The sequence below is a fragment of the Siphateles boraxobius genome, unplaced genomic scaffold, assembly GCF_051911475.1.
Source record: "Siphateles boraxobius isolate OS27281-9 unplaced genomic scaffold, OSU_SipBor_1 53, whole genome shotgun sequence".
NCBI lineage: Eukaryota > Metazoa > Chordata > Actinopteri > Cypriniformes > Leuciscidae > Siphateles > Siphateles boraxobius.
This window is the reverse complement of record NW_027509175.1, coordinates 9,427,550-9,448,387: the sequence shown is the minus strand read 5'-3', so window position 1 is coordinate 9,448,387 and position 20,838 is coordinate 9,427,550. Positions and strand designations below refer to the sequence as shown.

At 41.7% G+C, this 20,838-nt stretch overlaps 1 protein-coding gene across 3 annotated transcripts in view; it reads left to right on the top strand.

Annotated features, from left to right (window-relative positions):
• The window catches only part of LOC143714255 (receptor tyrosine-protein kinase erbB-4-like), a 188,575-nt gene that overhangs the window by 98,852 nt on the left and 68,885 nt on the right, over nt 1-20,838 (top strand). For 2 of the 3 annotated variants that reach the window (XR_013195432.1, XM_077205345.1), the window contains exon 3: nt 10,220-10,406. Coding sequence is in view for 1 of the 3 variants with exons in the window: in XM_077205345.1 (XP_077061460.1) it covers nt 10,220-10,406 (187 nt within the window). In the remaining 2 variants the exon portion in view is untranslated. Of the gene's footprint in view, nt 1-10,219; nt 10,407-20,838 lie in introns of those variants that run through there. The other variant, XM_077205346.1, reaches the window with a different exon arrangement.

The following is a 20,838-nucleotide window of genomic DNA, read 5'->3' as shown; positions in this document are numbered from 1 at the left end:
CCGCCACCATGTGCCACTCGATCCACAACGTTGACATCAGCAAACCGCTCACCCACACGACGCCATACACGCTGTCTGCCATCTGCCCTGTACAGTGAAAACCTGGATTCATCCGTGAAGAGAACACCTCTCCAAAGCGGCAGACGCTTTCGAATGTGAACATTTGCCCACTCAAGTCGGTTACGACGACAAACTGCAGAACTGCGGTGAAACTGTGTGTGTGCTGTCTGCAGGGAGCAGGTTTGATGGACTCATAATTAAGATTGTATCCGAGAATGGTGTTTACACATATTGCTATGTTAACAAGAATATGTTTACCCTTACCCACCTAAAATATGTATATATTATGTATATATATAAAATATGTGTGCATATATATATATATATATATATATATATATATATGATTATCTCCACAGAAGCTTCATTTTCAGACCAATTATGATGATTGTGTTGACATGACTGGAAGAAAAAACCTACAAAAGAAAATGTTATACTGCTTATCCCTTGATTCAACATTCTAACCTCACACACAAGCACTCCTGATTTATATCTGATAAAGCATTGCAATTATCAACGAATCTAATTAAATTTAATATTTCAATAGCTTTACAAATTGTGAAGACTTTTATCCAATCTGTGAAACTAATATTATTAGTGCAAGGGCAAAACTGAACGAAAAAGAAAGAAAAGAAAAAACAGCTGGGGTGAATATTTCAAGATGAGAGCAACTTTGAATTAAAAACAGACATAAAATGATTACGTCAGGTTCATGTCAGGGCTCGAGCCGCTCGACGATAAGGATTGCCTGATGGCCCATGGCCAGCGTAAGCAACTCTCCAGAGTCCAGACAGTTGACGGAAATGTCACTGCCCAATTGGGCCAGTGCTGAATCGTTTATCAATTGCAGATGTTTTTAAGCCTTGCCAATTTAAACATTCAAGCGAAAGAAGATGCTAAAAAGAACTCATTTAGTTTTGCTTATTTTTTTGCCCAATTTAAAAGAACAGCACAAAGCATTTGAGGTATCATTAAAGGAATATGCTGGTTTTCAACATAGATTGTTAAGATAGGACAGCACTTATTGTTGATTACCACAAAACAAATTTTAAACTTAATTTAAAAAACAAAACAATAAAAAAGTCTCGTTTAAAGTGAGGCACAATGGCAATGAATCCATAAATATTTGCGTTCCATTTCAAAAGTATAACCACAAGATGTAAACAATATGCATGTAAACAAGATCTTGAAACAAAAATCACTTTCCAACCTTTTAAGTGTAAATTATAATAAATTGTACTACTTTGTTAAAGCTCAAATAGTACAAGTGTTTTTTTAAGCCTTACACTTATGCTTTTAATTCTTGACAGAAAAATAATTTATACATTGCACAAAATTATGAACGCAACACTTGTTTTTACACCTATTTTTCATGAGCTGAACTCAAAGATCTAATACTTTTTCTATGTACACAAAAAGGCCCCATCAGTTCCCTGAGTTGCATTCAATGTATACATTTAGCCAATTAATGCATTCCCTAGGAATCAAACCCATTCACTTAGTGTTTTTGGTTCCATGCAGGAATGCATTTTCATGCGGTCTCAATTTTCAAAACATTCTATTTATGTTTTCTGCATCCCTTCCTATCTGCAGCTTTCTGTATGACTCTGTGTTAGGGCCACTTGCACACTAAGAGAATTTAAACGGAGCCTGTAATGTTGAGGGAGACAAAAAGCCACTCGACTCCTGGATTTCTGCTCTTCAGTTTCAGACAGTCTGCATTTTCACACTGGAATAAAATGTGAAGAAGGTTTTTCAGTGATATACTGTCCAGAGAGTAGGACTGTTAGAGAAAATATGAATCACTGTGATGGGCTAACAGCTCTGCCTCATTATCACTCTTTTACTGTGAGAGGTTTAGGCAGGTTCAGTGCAGGGCTGAGTATTACTGCGAGCTTCAAGCAACTCATTTGTTAAGGCTTGCACTTCACTAACTCATTGCTACAGCATTAACAGTTTAAGCATGTTTGAGTTGTATTCATGTTTTGATCTTTATATGTTCCTTGCTCTAAGATGCATGCAAGATTTTGTATGTTTGTTCATCATTTGCTGATTTAAAAATCACAGGTATATTAGATGTTTAGCATTGTTTGTTTCCCTCATGATAGGATTATTTAGGGCAAAAGCTTTTTTATAGTATGTTATAACGCTAACCAGCCATATAATAGTGCATAAATAGATGTTCAAATAGTTCCTCCTACTAAATGCCTGACTATGAACCAGAACTGTGAATCTGCTTTACTATGGTAACTCAGTCTGACTCGACCGAGCCACATATAATAGCTATGGAATTCTAAATTGATAATGCATTTCATTAATACCTGCATACATGTTTGTGTTAATCTCTGCAGAACTCTGACTGTCACAGCATGATTTGGTTGGCCTTTTCACTAGATTACTGGTATCCCATGGCCCTGTTTATGTGACACAATGGTTCTGCTCCAACATTTAATGAGCTGCCTTGCTGCAAACTGGCGATATAGACAGCTGTCTTCTCTGACAGCATCCAAACAGAGATGGAACCTCATACGTGACCGATTTTTTAACCCTCTGCATAGGCAGCAACTCAAATACCAATCTACAAGAGACTCTACTTACAGTTGACTCTTATAGAGTTTGACATTAACATGTTTTTAAAAATGAATCAGCCTCTTCAATGTTAATACCCTTGTAGGGGCATAAAAATACGTACACACACACACATTTTTTTTTATTAAATTGATAATTTTATGTACAGAGGTATATTAAGTTGATCAAAAGTGGCAGTAAAAACAAACTAAATTAGGCTATATATTAAATAAATGCTGTTCTTTTGATCTTATATATTCTTATTATACTGTAAGCTATTCTTATAACTTATTTTATACCATGGTTTGTCTGAACACTCAATTCAGATGCTGAACAGACGCAGGAACAAATCTCTCTCTCTCTCTCTCTCTCTCTCTCTCTCTCTCTCTCTCTCTCTCTCTCTCTCTCTCTCTCTCTCTCTCAATAATGAATTCAAATCAATCGATTAAACAATTTTAATGCACTTTGCGGAGGCTAGTGTATATTTAAAATCTTCAGTATTTGAATTTTCTCTGCTCATCGCAGTGTATTTAGGTATTCGCTTATCTGCGAAGGATACGATGCTGCTTTCTTTGTCAAAACAAAACACATAAGCTATATCTTAGAAGTTGCCTTCCATTTGGAACAGCCTTTAAACTGGAAGTGTGCCTGTGCTATCTAACTAGGCTAACAATTTTTCTAACAATTTCATTCTTCAAAAGTTACGTTCAGACAAGAAACAGGCCTGCTGGGTAAACCATTATTGCTATCCAGCCTAGGATATCCTAGTAAATTATTATTACTTTCCTGCTTTCTTAAAATTTTATCTACAGCACTTTCACGGTAAGCACAAGACGGGGTAATATTTGTATCTTTTCAAGGATGTTTCTCCTGCAGTAAATATTCGAGCACAGACCAGGGCTTATTAAACTCTTCAGTTTGTGATAATGCAAAGGCCATCTATAAATAGATAGGGTCACGATGAACTGAACTGCATGATGGATTGTTCTATGTCCAACGCCCTGCAGTGGTGTGGAGTTGTGTTCTTATTAGTGGGTAAACAGATGGGAGGATGACTAAGGTGAGCTGATGTTTGAGATGCTGCTGGCAACTGCAGGCCAACAGCTTGTCCTCTATTATTAGAGTACATGCATGGGGATGTGGCTATACATTTGCTTGGTTATAAACTATAAACTTATGTATAGGCTACATACCTAAAAAACATTTTAGATAGTTGGGCTCTCGACACAGTAAGCAGCCTTTTAATATATGCTGGCTTTTGTCACTTAAATAGACAGCATTGCATATCATGGTTTCATGGTATCATGGTTTCCACAAAAATATTTAGCAGCACAACTGTTTTCAACATTGATAATAATAAATGTTTCTTTAGCAGCAAATCAACATATTACACTCTCAGAAAAAAAGGTACAAAAGCTCTCACTGGGACAGTACACTTCAAAAGGGTACTAATATGTACCATGCATGTACTAATATGGTCCTATTATGGTACCAAATATTGGTATAGATATATTACCATATATTGGTACCAAATATGTACACCTTTGGTACCAATATACCTTTGAGGGACTAATTATGCACTCTTTAGGTACAAAGGTGTATCTTTTGAAAAGGTACCGCCACAGTGACCGTTTGGTACAGTGGTACACAGTTTGTACCTTTTTTTCTGAGAGTGTAGAATGATTTCTGAAGGATCATGTGATACTGAAGGCTGGAGTAATGATGCTGAAAATTAGGCTTTATACCATCACAGGGAAAAATGACATTCTAAAATAAATGAAACTATAAAATAGTTATATGAACTGTAACAATATTGCTGTTTTTACTGTATTTTGATCAAATAAATGCATCCTTGGAAAGCATAAGAAACTTCTTTCAAGAACATTTAAAAAAAAACTCCAAACTTTTGAATTGCAGTGTAGCTATCTAGATAGTAGACAACGTTCAGTTTTGCACACATCCCATGTGAAGTCCTAATAAGTTGCATAAGCTAATGTGGAAATAAAATAAAGGCCTTAATTTTATTCTTGCTCAGAGGGTATTATAATGCAGTTTCTGACCCCGGTTGCACTTAATCTTAACCCTTCTGAAAGTAAAGGGCAAAACTGATCACATATCAGCAGTTAGTATTAACTTCTGTCCTATTTTAGAAAGCCACTGTTGTTTCCCATTCTAGCCTCCGCAGTTTCTTATTAGATCCGACACAGCACTGTGGCAAGGTCTCAGAGGTGAAATAATTTCCTGAGAGCAATTACAGGCACCAGGAATTCCCATGATTGCCATTATATTAAAAGGTATGGCTATAAAAGCGAATTATAATTGAACGATCACCATTTATCTGAATAAGGCTCCATCTTTACTTGCATCACAAGGGGGAATACTGACCGTTTAAGCTTCCAGTTTAAAACACGTCCATTGTACATTCATAATTGTTTAAAGCAACCTCAGGCCTTTTGTTTGTTTGTCCCCAAACATAAAGTATATTACTGTGAGTCAAGGTTTAAAGGAGACTTTGGCTAAAGGAGACTTTAATTTGATCTTAAAAACTTTAGAATTGCAATGGAATGGAATTAGCAACAGATCTTTTCTTCCATATTGTGATGTAAATCCAAATGAAATGGATTATCAGAAATGAAAAAAGTAGGGCAGAGACTTAATTCAATCCATCGGTTGTTGATTGGTTGCAGGTAGATCTGAATGCGAACATGTAGTTAATTGTAAAAAGGGGCAGGGTTTAAGCAGGATAAGTAATTTGAGAAGTCGGGCATTGGATCACCAGAGAGAAGACTGTCATTTCACTAGAAAATGTATGACATTTTGATGAATTGTGAGGTAAAAATTTTTTTAAGAAAAATAAGAAAAGAAAAAGAAACATGCATGGATGAATTGTTCACAATAATACTGTATATTCAAGATTTATTTAGGAAATAGAGTGGAGCCTGTACAGCTTGTGCCTCGGATACTCTGCCAAAAACTAAAATGTCTGTTTGGTTTTTATTATCTCTATTGCGGTCACACTTATGTGACATTGCAGTTCTTCATCATCATTCAAATGTTTATTATCTGCATGCGTTTTAAAGCCGTATCAGTCTAAACTTCTGATATATAGTTTTCTGAGCGCACACATCTGAAGCCTGGGCACACAGAGAGCTGGCTGCAGACGACACGTCCTGTGAGCATTGAACTAAGTTCTCTTTCACTCTTATTGCACTTTAACTGTCAAATACACAAGGTTATATGAAAACACACACATTTCACATAAACACAGTCAGTTATTTCTGTGAACGTAAACAGCAAGTAAAGAAATCATGTGTATTCTAGATTTATGTATTAAAGTGAAAGCAGTGTAATACACAGTACCTACTGCTAAATATGCTGTTAATATGAATCAAACAACAAAAGTAAAACAGAAAATCTCTTGACTGAATAACTTTAGTAGCCTTAATAAGAAAACATTTCTGACTTGAATGCTGCTATTAAACGCTCTGGTGAGGAGGTAAACATGGCAGAATGTGTACAGCTCACTCATACCCCTTTTCCACCAAATCATTTTGAAAACCAGTTCGGAGCCGGTGCCTACTCGCGAACCAGTTCTTTGTGTTTCGACAGCCAAAGAACCGGTTCCCGGCCAGGGAAATTGGTTCCAAAGCGGTACCAACTCTTTTCTGGACTAGAACCGTTCTTTTACCATGTCATGCTTACATCGGGGGGCTGGTGGCGGGGTTATAATTACCTTTCTTCTCGAACGTAACCTCCGTCTATAGTAATCCAGACGAGCAGCAAAAATGTGTTCTAAACATCTTCTTCTGACCCCCATATAGGATCGCAAAGCCAGGAGAAACATTTGCAGGAAGACGATGTAGTCCATCATTGTAATTGTTATGCTTGAAGTTGGCACAAGCATTTCTGGGAAAGCTAAGACGTATGGCGATTTACACAGTGACGTAACGACGTCGTTCGCTGGGCTCTCTAGTCAGTGGAAAAACAAACAGGTTCTGAGAAGGTTCGCAAGTTGAACCAACTTTGAATCAACTTAAAACTAGCACCAGTTCCGAACCAGTTCTTTTTTGGTGGAAAAGGGGTATCAGAGCGGGTCTATGCTAATAGGTCAGAGTCCGTCTTCAGTCGTGGGCGGGGCCTGGGTAAGGTGACTTCACATTGCATAGAAACTGTACACAACTTATTCTGAGACACTGCTTCTGATTTATGGGGATTAAGAAAAAGGAGTGGGTGGATTTTTATCATTATAGGGTGGTTGTGTACACACACTGCTGACACATTTCCATTCAAACACCATGTAAAAGTGCATTTTGCATAACAGGTCCCCTTTAATACGTACGTTAACATACACACACAGTCAAACATACAGCCTTTCAAAGTATACTCCATTTGAACATAGGCTCTTAACACATGCACATTAAAAAGATGAATCCTTGTCCAGTGTCTGTGCTTTTTATTTCCAAATGTTATGAGCGATAAAAATGTCTATGTTCTAATTTAAACTAGAGTTGTGGGTAACTTTTAATCCCCTCACATAAACACTCGTCAACTTAGGCGTCTATTGCTTTTGTTGTTGTTGCTTTTTTATTGTTTCTTCAGTAGTTTGTCGATGTTCTTGTTCTGCCTCCTACGGTTATTTTCGGACCGTGAAACAACGGCACGAGCCAGTGTTGCCACCTTGTGGACAAACGCTTCATTCCATTATTTACCTCGAAGGAGGGATGTCATAGCTGGGAATGGCATCGCACCCGAGTTGACAGCGTTCTAGTACACTAAGATGGGCACGTCCAGGCAAACCTTCACTGTACGCATACCCTAGCATACGTGTAAAAAAATGCAAAGTAAACTTTTAGCTTCACTGCTTTCGATCCCAATAAAAGCCACTTTGAAGTGGGATGTTCTTGGCCTTGTTTGCAGACATCATCAATTTAACATATGTTAATCCAGTCTAAAGGATTTAAGCACCTCCTTCTGGGGTGGGGTCTCTTAAATGGAGATCGTCTAAAATCAACGTGGTCATAATGATAAATACTCACGAATCCTCTGACAAAGTCATATAACAAGGGTTTGGTGAAGCCTCCTGTGTTCGTGATATTCAGACGTTCAACTGAATTGTTTCTCTCCATGGATTTTTAATATCTACCCTGTCACAGATGGTTTTGATCAAGCACATGCTTTATGTCAACTGCTGCTAAAGTGGAACAAATAGATTGCATTTAACATTGACATTTATATTGTTTGCTCTTGGGCTGGAATTCAAAACGAGTGATTGCTTCCCGCTCAGCTTTATCTTTACCACATTCGCTCAGTGTTGATGATAACGAGTCAGCATTGCTGGCTCACCTCCAGTAAGTGTTGTATAATACTGTCTTTGCTATATATTTTTTTTCTTTTGCACACTATTAGTGCAGGAATCCAAGACTAAAATTCAAACTGCAGAGATGTTTGGTTGTTTGAGAGTTGTACTTGTAAGAGTGTCATTTTTAGCATTTTCCAAAATTTCTAATATTTATACTACAGAAACTAAAATTGTATGGTTTCAGAACTAAAGGGGAGGGGGATAGTTTATTTTACAATCTAATGATGCCTGCAAGAAAAAAAAAAAAAGATGTACAATGTGAGCTAGCATTTGGAACTTGGCTGTGTTTGATTTCTGGGATTCCATTTGATACATTACCACTATTTGAGCTACACATATCTGAGTATTTTTCTACTGTGTCTTTGCAGTGTGTGACCGGACCTTGGGTCAAGAGGTGTTTGTAATGTATGTTGAAACGGTGTAACAAAAACCAATATTATATTTCTAGGTATAAAGGTGAAAATTAGTGAGATTTTGAAAGTAACATAAAATGTATAGTATTGTTTTATACGTATATGTGCTTTATATAACTACAGTTTAAGCTTTTGGGATCAGTAAGATATTTTTAGGAAAGAAGACTCTTGTGACCATCGAGTCTGCATTTATTTGATCAAAAATACAGGAAAACAGTAATATTGTGAAATAATATTCGAGTTTAAAACAACTGCTGTCTATTTTAATATATTTGGAAATGTAATTTGAATATGCTGATTTGCTGGTCAAGAAATATTTATCAATGTTGAAACCATTCGTGTCACTTAATGTGACACATGTAACATACATACATTAACCCCCGTAGAAGATCTATACAGGTGGAGCTGGGGAAGGTGGAGGGCTTCTGAAAGCGTGTGAGTGCCAGAACTAGGTATTTATTTATTTATTTATTTATTTTCATAATGGAATTTGATAGTTTTTGTGAATGGTTCATCAGTTTTCGATTCCAAAGAGAATATCTGCATCTAAATTTCTAATAGTATTTATATATGTATTGTGTTTGTGTGTATTTTCTTTAGTGACACTGGTGCGACGTTTCTGAACATGTAATATGTGTTTGAACGTATTAGAAAATGAAAAAAGACAAAATGGTGAAATAGTATAAGAGAGAAAGCATTGGTGCAAAATTTCTGGGCACAAGTTTTTTTTTTTTCTATAGTGTGGGGCTTTGATAAGTTATTTGTTCTTAATCAGTCAGCCTGTATGAAAGGTATAATCAAGCTAATTACTGATTACAGAATTTATCCTTTGTTCACTGTCTCTTGTGCCACGTGAGGACAATGACAATCTTTCTGCCCACTTTCCTAGGAGATATGCTTGATTTAAGACTACTTCATCTACTAACAACTATTACTTGAAACGCAGATGGCTTGAATTGAATGGACTCCTACATAATAATTATCCTAAGACTTGACTGATTTATAAAGACACTATAAGACAGAAACTACTACAATATTATCACAGTAGAGTGATTGCATCCAATGGTATTACCTAGAAGATATTTTGAAGAATGTTGATAACCAAACAGTTTCGATTCCCATTGACTTCCATTTTAATAGACTGAAAATACAATGGAAGTCACAGTGGATGGTTTGGTTACCAACATTCTTTAAAATATGTATTTTATGTTCCACAGAAGAAAGAAAGTCATACAAGTTTGGAATGATATGAGGGTGAGTAATTGATGTTTTTTCGGGTGGACTATTCCTTTAATGGTAAATGTTAAGCAGGCATTTTATTAATTGCTGTGACTGACCAATCAGAATCCGGCATTTAAGACAGCAGTATATATAGCCTTCCAGTGCGCGTGACTGGCAGGTGACAGCTGTCACTGTGTGCTTGGTCAGCTCTTCAGATGGATTTCCGTGACTACAGCAGCAGTTTGTGTGTGTCCGATCAGAACGGCTATATCACATTCACTTCTTCTGCATGAAATAGACCTGTCCTCTGTGCCTGCTAATGATACGCGGTGTGAAACAGTGATTGAATGTCAACATGATTGATGTGGGTGTGAAGAGGGAGGGTCCAGCGCTCTCCTGGGCCATTATCTCTTCAAATTATATCAAGGCTGTCTCGTTGGGGGTCCTTTTGGTGATGCTTAATCACAGTGATGACCGAGGACATTGAGTCTTTGCGGAACCGAAAGTAGAGGACAAATCTCTGCCTAAGGAGATATAAAATTCTGTTCTGTGAGATAGATATGAATATATGAAAATATTTGTATCTGTATCTCCGCAGTCTATCCGGGAGGTGACGGGTTACGTGTTGGTGGCTCTGAACCAGTTTGACTATCTTCCTCTGGAGAACCTGCGGATCATCCGTGGCACTAAACTGTATGAAGGACGCTACGCTCTGGCCATCTTTCTCAACTACAGACGAGATGGCTACTTCGGCCTTAGACAACTCGGCCTCAAGAACCTGACAGGTATATCTGTCTGTCTATGGGCTCATTGCTGTGCAGTAGACAATCTTTTAGAAATACACATGAACGAGCATATGGGTCAATGGCAGATTTCTAAAAGAATGGATCATCCTTTTTCCACATTTTTTACAAAAATATATTGATCAGCTAATGATATTATGTTTTCGTTTAGATAATTAATGTTCATTAGGCTTCTATTAGGCTTCTTAAAGTGCCCCCCCCCCCCGCCCCCCTCAATTATGTGATATATATAGCAATTTTTAACAAACAACCTAAAACTAAGCTAAAAAATATATTATTGGAATTCCAACTGCAGAAGAATAATGTTAATAATATTAACATTATAATATTTATTTATAATGTATATAAAAAATTTTATAGTTTTTTTTATACACATATTATTTATTGAATTATTTAGTATTTTATAAAATAAAGACACTTCCTGTCTGCTTTTTTTCCAGCAAATTTGTTGTTATGTGTAAATATTTGTATGAAAATTAAAATATTCAACAACTGAGACATAAACAGAACAAATTGCACAGACATTTGTTGAACATGAATGGAATAATGTGTCCCAGACCGGAGCGTCAATATCAAAAGTAGCAGTCCGTAAGTAGTCAGTATGTGTTTTTTTTTTACTAGCTGCTTTATAGGACTATGTCATGGTCTCTTTAATGTCCTGAGTTTTGGATTTATTGGAACTGTGACGTTAAGTTCCTTCTCACTGTAAGTTTATTAGCCTGTTAGCATCTTAAAGGGATAGTTCACCCTAAAATGAAAATTCTGTCATCATTTACTCACCCTCAAGTAAACCTGTATGAATTTCTTTCTTCTCCTGAACACCAAAGAAGATATTTTGAATGTAATATATATTGAAAATTATGGGTAACTAAACAATTGATGGTAATAAAAAAAATACTAAGGAAGTCAATAGGGTGAGTAATAGGGGAGGGTGAGTAAATGATGACAGAATTTTCATTTTTGGGTGAACTATCCCTTTAAGGACTGTTCCACGGGTACATTAAACCTGATTACATTAATTTTTCTTTCGTAGAAAGAACTTTGTTGATGCTGGTCTCCCCTCTTTACTGAATAATGCCAATTTAATCACATGAGCTGTAATTATCTCTGGAATTAAATCTACATTAATTAACAAATAAGGTTGTTTGTCATATTTTAGAGTGGAACTTCAAGGTTTTACTTGAGAGTTAGCAGGAACATATTTTGTATAAGAGGCTACACAACTCTTTGACAGGACGTGCTTGGTTTGATGGTTAAGCTGTCTATAGCTGCTGTGTGTTGCTGTAGAAAAAAAAATGTTTTAACTCCCTCTCCTACACACACACACACACACACACACACACACACACACACACACACACACACACACACACACACACACACGCACACACACACACACGCACACACACACACACGCACACACACACACACACACACACACACACACACACACACACACACACACACACACACCAGTGTTCTTAGTATGTTTTCCCATGCCCAAGGCCCTTTTGTTGACCCAAAGGGGTTAAAGATGACAGAAAAAGGAGAGAAAAAGCCATCAGTATGCCCACCAGAAACAACTACTGCCCGTCCATAATACATTTTTTATAGACTCTATACATTTGAGGTTTAGTTACTTTGTTATCTGTTTATCTGCCAACAATGACATCAACTTGTTAGTAACATTAACAAACATTAAATATACTGTATACTATATATTCTGTACTGTATATTCAGATAGAAATGCCATAAATCTTAGATTTTACATTTTTTCACACATAATTTACTGATACTGCATATTAAACATCATTTGATGTTCCTGGATGATTTATAAAGTTATAAAATATTATCATCATTGTGTTGCAAAGTGCTATGGTTAGGTCTGTAATTCTCTGTGTGCAATAGCCTACGTAGTTGCAACTACCTTCTAATATAATTTTTCTTACAATTATTCCATCACTCCAATCCCGCAGTGTTCCTGGTAAAGAGATGAAAGCATGCATCTTCGTTTCTGAGACACATCACACTGATGCTTAATGGATCCTTTGATATAAAATATAGTTGTTGTTGTCATAGTTTTTTCCCTGTTCTTACTATCCTTTACTGATGGCAAGTAGCTTTCATACTATATGTGGTCACGTCAGCACAAATATACCTTTTCTTTCACTCTATCAAAATAAATCATTCAAGCAAACCTTAAGGGTGCATATGCTTTTAATCATATTTAAAAATGTACTAGATATAAATTATCTGGATTATATCTAGAATTAAAAGATCTAGATTATTACAATTATATACATGTCATACAGTGTATATACAAATCTAGGTTTTTTTATAGAACAAGAAAGACAAGAACAATTAAGATCAAGAAAGAAGTAATAAATAAATAAATACTTTTTTTTTTTTTAAACAGGGTGATAGAAGACCTTTATGCAAGATTTTGCTCTGGGGTGACATGTCCCTTTAACACATGGTTGTTTACCAAATAAATAAATGGACATGATATATATTTGAATTGAAATATTTTTACTATGTCAGAAGAAAGAGGGGTCGGAGAAACAGAGCACAACTATTTAGGTAACTGGTTTCCTGGAGATATGGTTAACTTTACAGTGTTTTCAAGGTCAGCGGTCGCTATTCAGAATTATTTGGCTGTGGAATGAAGTCAAGTAATAAGTATTCCAGAGGTCTGTGTAATAATTCATGACGATTATGACATAGAAACACTAATGAAGAGGAAGTATTCTATTCCGTCATGGCAGTATTTGCAGACTGGTGAATGTAAATCTCTGACCATGCACTACTCTCATGCCAGTAGGTCTCAGTATGTATAAAAAGCAATTAGGCCAGAACTGTTAATGCATACACATCAGTGCATTCAGATCAACTTATCTAGCCTGAATAATACTGATACAATCCTAATTTCGGAGAACAGCAGAATGTAGATGGTTAGATGGTAATGGTCTTTCTGAATTGACCAGTACCAAACGTTTAACACTCATACCCACAAGCTTTAGTTTGGTTCCCTTTCAGTCGATAACGTCGGACGTAGTCGAAGGTCGACTGAAATGGGATCTCACTAGAGAGCCTATCCTCTTCGAGTACTATTGAACGAGCCAATGTAATTGGCGTGCGTGATTCGTATCACACACTCCACCCCCGCGGTGCGGGTATAAATACGGAAGTGGATGCACGCACTAGTTGACTTTCGCTTCGGAGCCGATCGTTTGATGTCTCTGAGAGTGCTGTTGTCTTCAACGAGCGAGTGTGTCGGTGTTCTTCAGGAAGACTCTCCCAGTGCTGGTGTTCTACAGCGCGAGGGCAGCGGTGATCGCGAGCTTTGAGCTCTCAACTGCTGTTTTAACCGCAACAAATTTCTAAATGTTTGTGTGTGTTGATGGCTGGTTAGAGGGCGGAAAAGTGAGTGCTTCACTGTTTCAGTTCTCTGTTCAGTGTTGCCGCGGTCATTCCCCTGTGTGCTCCGGCACTGGTGACGGTCCTATTTTCTGAAAGAGCAACACGGGTGCGTTTGCGTCTTTTTCAAGATGTCATTCCGCCAGTGCGTTTCTGGGTGCGGTCGTTCCCTGTCTCTCTCTGATGGTCACAACTGTTGTGTCACGTGTTTGGGCTTACAGCACGCTGAGACAGCTTTTGTGGACAGCTCATGTTTTCACTGTGGGAACATGACTGTCGCAGTGTTGAGGGCGAGACTCGCCTTCGTTCGCGGAGAGCGAGTCCCCATTACCATGCCCCACCCTCGGGTGCTGTGTGGGATGGGTGACCGGAGGATAGTGTTGGATGTCCCGCCCGGTAACCATTCCCTGTGGGCTCCTCACTCCTCCCTTCCACTGCAACCACTGGAGCCTCCTGTGTTGTCTGCTGGTCCATCTGTAATGGGTGGGCCAGCGGTTTCACTCGGGGCTCCCCTGGAGGACAGGACGCCGATTGCAGCATCGGAGGGTGAGCTGACTTCTAGAGATGATGACTCGGCTGCATTGTCTCCCTCCGGGAGTTCAATGTTGCCCGAGCCGGATCCAGAATTATCAGCTATGCTGAAACGGGCCGCCGAGGCTGCCGGGCTCGAGTGGAACCTCCACCGTGTCCCGTTCAGTCTCGGTTGGAATCTGGAGTTTGGTATCTTGGGGCGGGCCGCGCTGGTTCTCACCTCGCCGCCCCAGTGCCTTTCTTTCCCGAAATGCATGGAGAGCTTATCAGGTGGTGAACAGCATCTTTCTCTGCCAGAAACTGCCTGAATAGCTTTTCCCCCTCATTACCCTTGATGGAGGAACGGTGAAGGGTTGCGAGGTGTCCCTCCATTGGAGTGGTCTGTCGACACAGGTGCACCTGTGTCCGGTGGCCGCTCTCTTTTGGGGGGATCCTCGTCTCCCCCCTAAGGCCTGTGAGTTTTTGTCCGTTCCGACGGGCAGAGCTTACAAAGCCTGTGGGCAAGCCGCTTCCTCTTGCGTGCCATGGCGTTGCTGCAGGTTAGGGCACCCATGGCATGCACGAGGGTAATCCAGACTGTGCGCTCATAGGTGAGCACCGCACTGCATCCGACCTCACCCTCCGGGGTACGGGTGTCGTAGCGTGCGTGATCGGTCTGGCGATGTCCACCTTGGTGGTCCAGTAGCGCCTTCGTTGGCTCAGCCTGGTTGGTATGGCGGATGCGGACAAGGTTCGGTTCCTGGTCTCCCCAATTTCCCAGGTTGGGCTGGTCGGCGACGCGGTGGAGAACTGCATCCAACAGTTCTCTGCCGCTCAAGCGCAGACGGAGGTCATCTGGCACATCCTGCCCCGGTGGCCAGCTGCTGCCTCCACCCGCTGCCGGTGGCAGCTCCTCCGCCTGCTCGTCGCCGTGGGCGTTCCCCGGCCGCCGCTCCTGCTGGCCCTCCGCAGCAGCCTCCACCCGGGCCTCAGCATGGAGCCGGCCGCAGTAGAGACGCCCAGCCCGCTCCAGGCGCTGCCAAGCCAGGTGGCAAGCGACAGCGAAAGCATTCCGGAGCGGGCCGCCCAGGAATGGATGAGATGCTCTTGGAGTGGCACGATCACTCCCTCCCACGGGGTGAGGGCCGGGTGGAGCCTTTGTTTGTGTGTGTGTATGTTCTGCCGCTGGCTCCCTAAAAAAAAAAAAAAAAAAAAGCGGAGCAAGCGGTACCCACACTCCATAGAGGGAGCAATTTCATCTGTTCCTGGGTCCCAAGAGGGCCAGTCTGGCGGGTGTGACCCTGTATAGCCTTACACCCCTCAGCTCCCCCTTGGTCACCAGCTGCCGCTAGTGGAGACAGGTAAGTGTTGCACAGCACACTAACACCACTCCCTCTACTTTGCTGCCCCATCTCAGGCTCGGCTACCCCGCTCAAGTCAGTGATAATCATCACATTAGGTGTTGAGCAGACGTGCTCCTGAAAATTCAGTGATATTCATAACACCGAGTGTTGAGCAGTGCTCCTGACTTGGGCGTGCTTATCTTATCCTGCTGGCGAAGGATTTGATATAGCCGCTCCTCAAGCCGGTACGAAGGCCAGTTGTAAACTCGTTCTTCGTGCTACTAGGTGGTGGGTCGTGACCATCTTGGCCCAAGATTGGTCTGCAGCTCCGACCTGAAAGACATGTGCTTCAGATCTCTACCTTCCGCACCGCAGGCCATCCTGTGTGTTGCGTGTAAGGGTGGAGTATCAGTACAGTGTCCTTCCCTTCGAGTGCTCCAGAGCCTGTTGGGTCCTCAGGTCAACTGGAAGAGAGTAATCTCGCCCACGGGCTGAGTATCTCTTTTTCAGTTTTGGAGATGGACTCTGTCTAACACGTCTCTCCAATGAGAATGTGTTCAGCTGGTGTTGAAGGGAGAAAGGGTCCCACTGAAAGAGCTTTCAGAGGCTCCTGGGGTATATGGTAGTCGCAGCCTTTGGCTTCCTCCATATGTGACCGCTTCAGCGCTAGCTTCGTGATCGTGTCCCGAGGTGACCGTGGCAGAGCAGCTCACCCTGTGTGACTATAGCTCATCCCGGTTTGCTGCCAAACCCTCTTCAACAGAGGGGCCATGTACAAAGGGCGTGTTTTAACGGGGGCCTGGGCGACCCCCGACTACACGGGCATTCGTGCCTCGAGTTGTTAGACATTGCGACCGTTGCGCAAGCTTCCCTAACATGTCACAACTCACCCGTCACCTCCTCCTTGGAGTCAGAAGCTTCTGAGGACGCTTTGTTCCACTCCTCCCGCTTTACTCAATCGTGCCGCCATCGAGCCTCACGACAGTTATAGCCAGGGCAAGTGGAGATTCCATCCCCTGGGTCCAGCTGGGTCATGACCATTCCGGGGCCGCTCAGTTGCCCCCCCGGTTTCATCTTTCCGCCAGTGTTTGTGTAAACCAAGCGGACTACCCTTGGACAAACACTGGGTCTCAGCTGCCCCAGGGGCCCGCAGAAATGCGTTTAACCCCAGTGAGCCTTCTAAAAGTGACTGCGACTCATGGTCGCCTTGCGCCTGCTCAAGTCAGTGAAATTATCACACTTCATGTTGAGCAGAATTGCTCGTGAAACTCAGTGAAGTTCATCGCACTCAGGTGTTGAGCAGCAATGCTCCTGTAGCTCAGTGAGTTCATCACACTCAGGTGTTGAGCAGAAATGCTCCTGTAGCTCAGTGAATTCGTCACACGCAGTGCTGAGCAGAAATGCTCCTGGTGCTCAGTGAAGTTCTTCGTACTCAAGTGTTGAGCAGAAATGCTCCTGAAGCTCAGTGAGTTTATCACACTCAGGTGTTGAGCATGAATGCTCCTGAAGCTCAGTGAACTTGTCACACTCAAGTGCTGAGCGGAAAGTACTCCTGAAGCCCAGTGATCTTCACATGTTGTGTTGAGCAACGCTCCTGTCTTTTTGCGCCCTTCGCTTGGACCTACGTGCTAAGTCAGGAGAGGAACAGGTCTTCATAGTTGCCCCTTATTGGCCCAACTAGACCTGGTTCCCATCGACAGCCTTCCTGACTTCCCCTGAAAACTCTTTCAGGGACGGGGCACGAGGGCACCTGCGTTCTTCCCCCGGAGATTCCGGGCGGTCTTACATCTGAAAGCGGAGGTTCAGGTGGCTATCACAGGGCATGTGATAGTTACCATCACTTCTGCGAGCACCCCCTAGAAATGGGTAGCGTGCTTACGCCTTTAGAAGTGGAACCTAGACGTTGAGTGCGTCTTCTCTCCAGAGGAGATCCTGAAAGCTTTCGATCACTTCAGTGCTCTCTTTCCTGCAAAATGGGTTGCAGTAGGCTGTTTTCCTTCACCCTCAAAATGATGTTGCCTGGTTGTTTAAACGACGCTCATCGTGTTGCAGAAGTGTGCAGAAGCACGTTCTGATCGTCAGGTTCCTGAGGAGCAAGGTCTTGTAAATCCTTGTGTCCCTCTTTATCCTCTTGGGCCTTGTCCCTGGTGCGACTGCACTGCAGATACCGCCCCTGAGCCACTGCAGGCAGTGAGTTAAAAATTCTGTTATATCAGTTCTCCTGCTCGCGTGGTCTCTACTAGAGGGTAGGGACTTGCTCGCTTTCGGTCAACGTATTGTGCCTGGAGTCTGGGCCGGCTAACTCTCACGTGCCCAGGGTTCCTACCTCTCCCGTAATAGGAGCAGGTGGTGAGCCTGCAAGCGCTGCCCTGGAGGGGGCAGATCCAGCCCTGGCTTCTCTGTCCGTTCGCTTGGACGTGTACAGAACGCAAGCCATAGACCTCAGACCAGCTCTACAAATATCTGTTGGAACTCAGCAGAGAGGGAAGGCTGTTTCCATGCAAAGTTGCGCTTAGTGCTTGCCTTCATTTCAGTAAAAATCCGAGGTGCAACATGTCCACTTAGGTGTTGAGCTCCTCTATGATGAGTGCAAAGTGCTCCGCCTGGGCGTTGACGATATGCTTTGCTAAACAGATTCTAGAGTTGGGGGCTGGACGACACCTAGTTGAACCGCTGCTTCCCGTGGGTTCCCTTCTCATGAAGCCAGTTTCACCGTGAGCCCGGTTCAAGTGTCGGCTTGCTGCGCCTTCCCCTCCTATGGACTAGATACGTGCGCCTTTCTACTCCAGTTGAGTTCCCTTAAAATTGAACCCTGTTGAGTTCCTCCACACCCCTCCGGCGTCGGACGTGCGGAACGTCTGGCTTTAGGCCTACCACTCGTAAGCTGTGTGGAACCTGTGTTAGGCTGGGTCCATATGTTGCGGTCCCTACGGCGACCCCATATGTGTATTCTTCCACGATACGGATCCCTGCGGCGAGCCCGTGTCTTCCCTCGGCAGAGTCTCTCTGCCGTCACTGTCCGGTGTGTCTCCCCCGTCTTAGGCTGGAGCCACCCCAGTGACATTCCATATGTTAGACTGCCCGGTTTCCGCCCAGTTCATATGTGTATTCTCCACGTTACCTCCCTCTGGGTTGGATGTGGCTTACGCAGCGTCCCTTCCTTCCAATGTACGGGGAACGCTTTCCCAGTGGTCCTGTAGGAACAGCAGTGACTTCCCTGGCCTAAGCCCTGTCCTTCCCCACCTTAAATTTGCGGGGGAAATGCAACAATTTCTGAATCAGGACGTATAGAAAATGAAAGAGAAATAATATGATTGAAATACAAATAGGATTTAGATGATTTTCATTATAGCTCTTTTAACACAGAAACACTCCGCACAGTATAAATCCCTTAATAGTTCCTCTATTTTGCTATTTTAAAGATTCCTACGTCCGACGTTATCGACTGAAAGGGAACGTCCTGGTTGCGTATGCAACCCACCGTTGCCTGAAGGAGGGAACGGAGGACGTAGTCCCCTTGCCACTACCGCTGGACCACCGCTGACCCCGGGTTACTCTCGGCTCCTCAGCGAAAAGCAACTAGTGCGTGCATCCACTTCCGTATTTATACCCGCACCGCGGGGGCGGAGTGTGTGATGCGAATCACGCACGCCAATTACATTGGCTCGTTCAATAGTACTCGAAGAGGATAGGCTCTCTAGCGAGATCCCATTTCAGTCGACCGTCGACTACGTCCTCCGTTCCCTCCTTCAGGGAACGGTGGGTTGCATACGCAACCAGGACGTTCTCCTCTATGTTGTTGTTGCTGTCTCTTTGAAAGCATGCCAAGCCGCTTAGTGCAGTCTAAAGAGAACATGTAATTTCTCTCTCCATCTGCTGGCTGTGTGTACACCCAATGCTTGGTACACAGCAGCGGCATTAGTTAGATAAATACATGAAACTATTCATAGATACATACTCAACACATTAAATGGTCACTTTACGTTTCTTCTCAAATGCAACAATTTCTGAATCAGGACGTATAGAAAATGAAAGAGAAATAATATGATTGAAATACAAATAGGATTTAGATGATTTTCATTATAGCTCTTTTAACACAGAAACACTCTGCACAGTATAAATCCCTTAATAGTTCCTCTATTTTGCTATTTTAAAGATTCCTAATTTTGTTTTAGATGTCTTCTGCAATAGGTTGATATGCATCCAAGGTCAAAACCACTTTAATTTTCCCATAATATACGTACATTGCAGCAACACCTCTTTTTTCAGAGTGTCTGAAGTGGTTTTGAGAGACTACTCTGCTCTAATTGGTCAGATGGCCCAGTCTGTTGTGATTGGTTGACCGGAACACAGATATGAATAGTAATGATGGCATTGGTTTTTACCATATTAGCTTGATTTTGAGTCCTCATCCTTTGGAAGTGCATGCAAAGTGGGTTTGCTTTCGCAGCACAAAAAAACAGTGTCTTCTTGACAGGTCGACAACATGAATCAAACTCTTCTAGGCCTCAACTACAGTGTTTGAAGGCGGGTCAAAGTAGATGTTGTTCACAGGCAGCCAATGAAGACCATAGGGTTGCATTATGAAAATGTGTTACGAATCTACATAGGTTTGAGCAGCAAGACTGGAATTACATGACTCTTTCAGGCAGTTCAGAATCTGTTCTTTATGAAACTTTGCATACCTTTTACATTCACAAACAGCTATGTTACATACTGCATTAAATGTAATGACCGGAAAAGCATAAGAGAGGCATTTTAAAAATCAAAAAACAATGCTAGGTTGTTATGAGTGGTTGCCAGGGCATTGCTATGCAGTTGATGTAGTGTTTTTTAGTATAGGTTGCTCTGCAATTCACCCTTCGCTGGAAGTTTGGTTCCCAGGCAAATTGACCCATCAATTTCAAACCATTTCGAGCACGATTCAGACCCTGACAATTTTAACGAACAAGAGGATAGTGCTGAACAATTTCAAGCACGAATTTCACAGGACGATGCTATCCACCATTTAATCATATTAGCATACTAACAAGGCAAAGCTTTGCCCTTCATTTACATTATATCGTAGCTATCATAGCAACAACACAAACCTTATTATTGGAACTATTAGTATAAAACGCAACTACAGATAATAAGATATACTT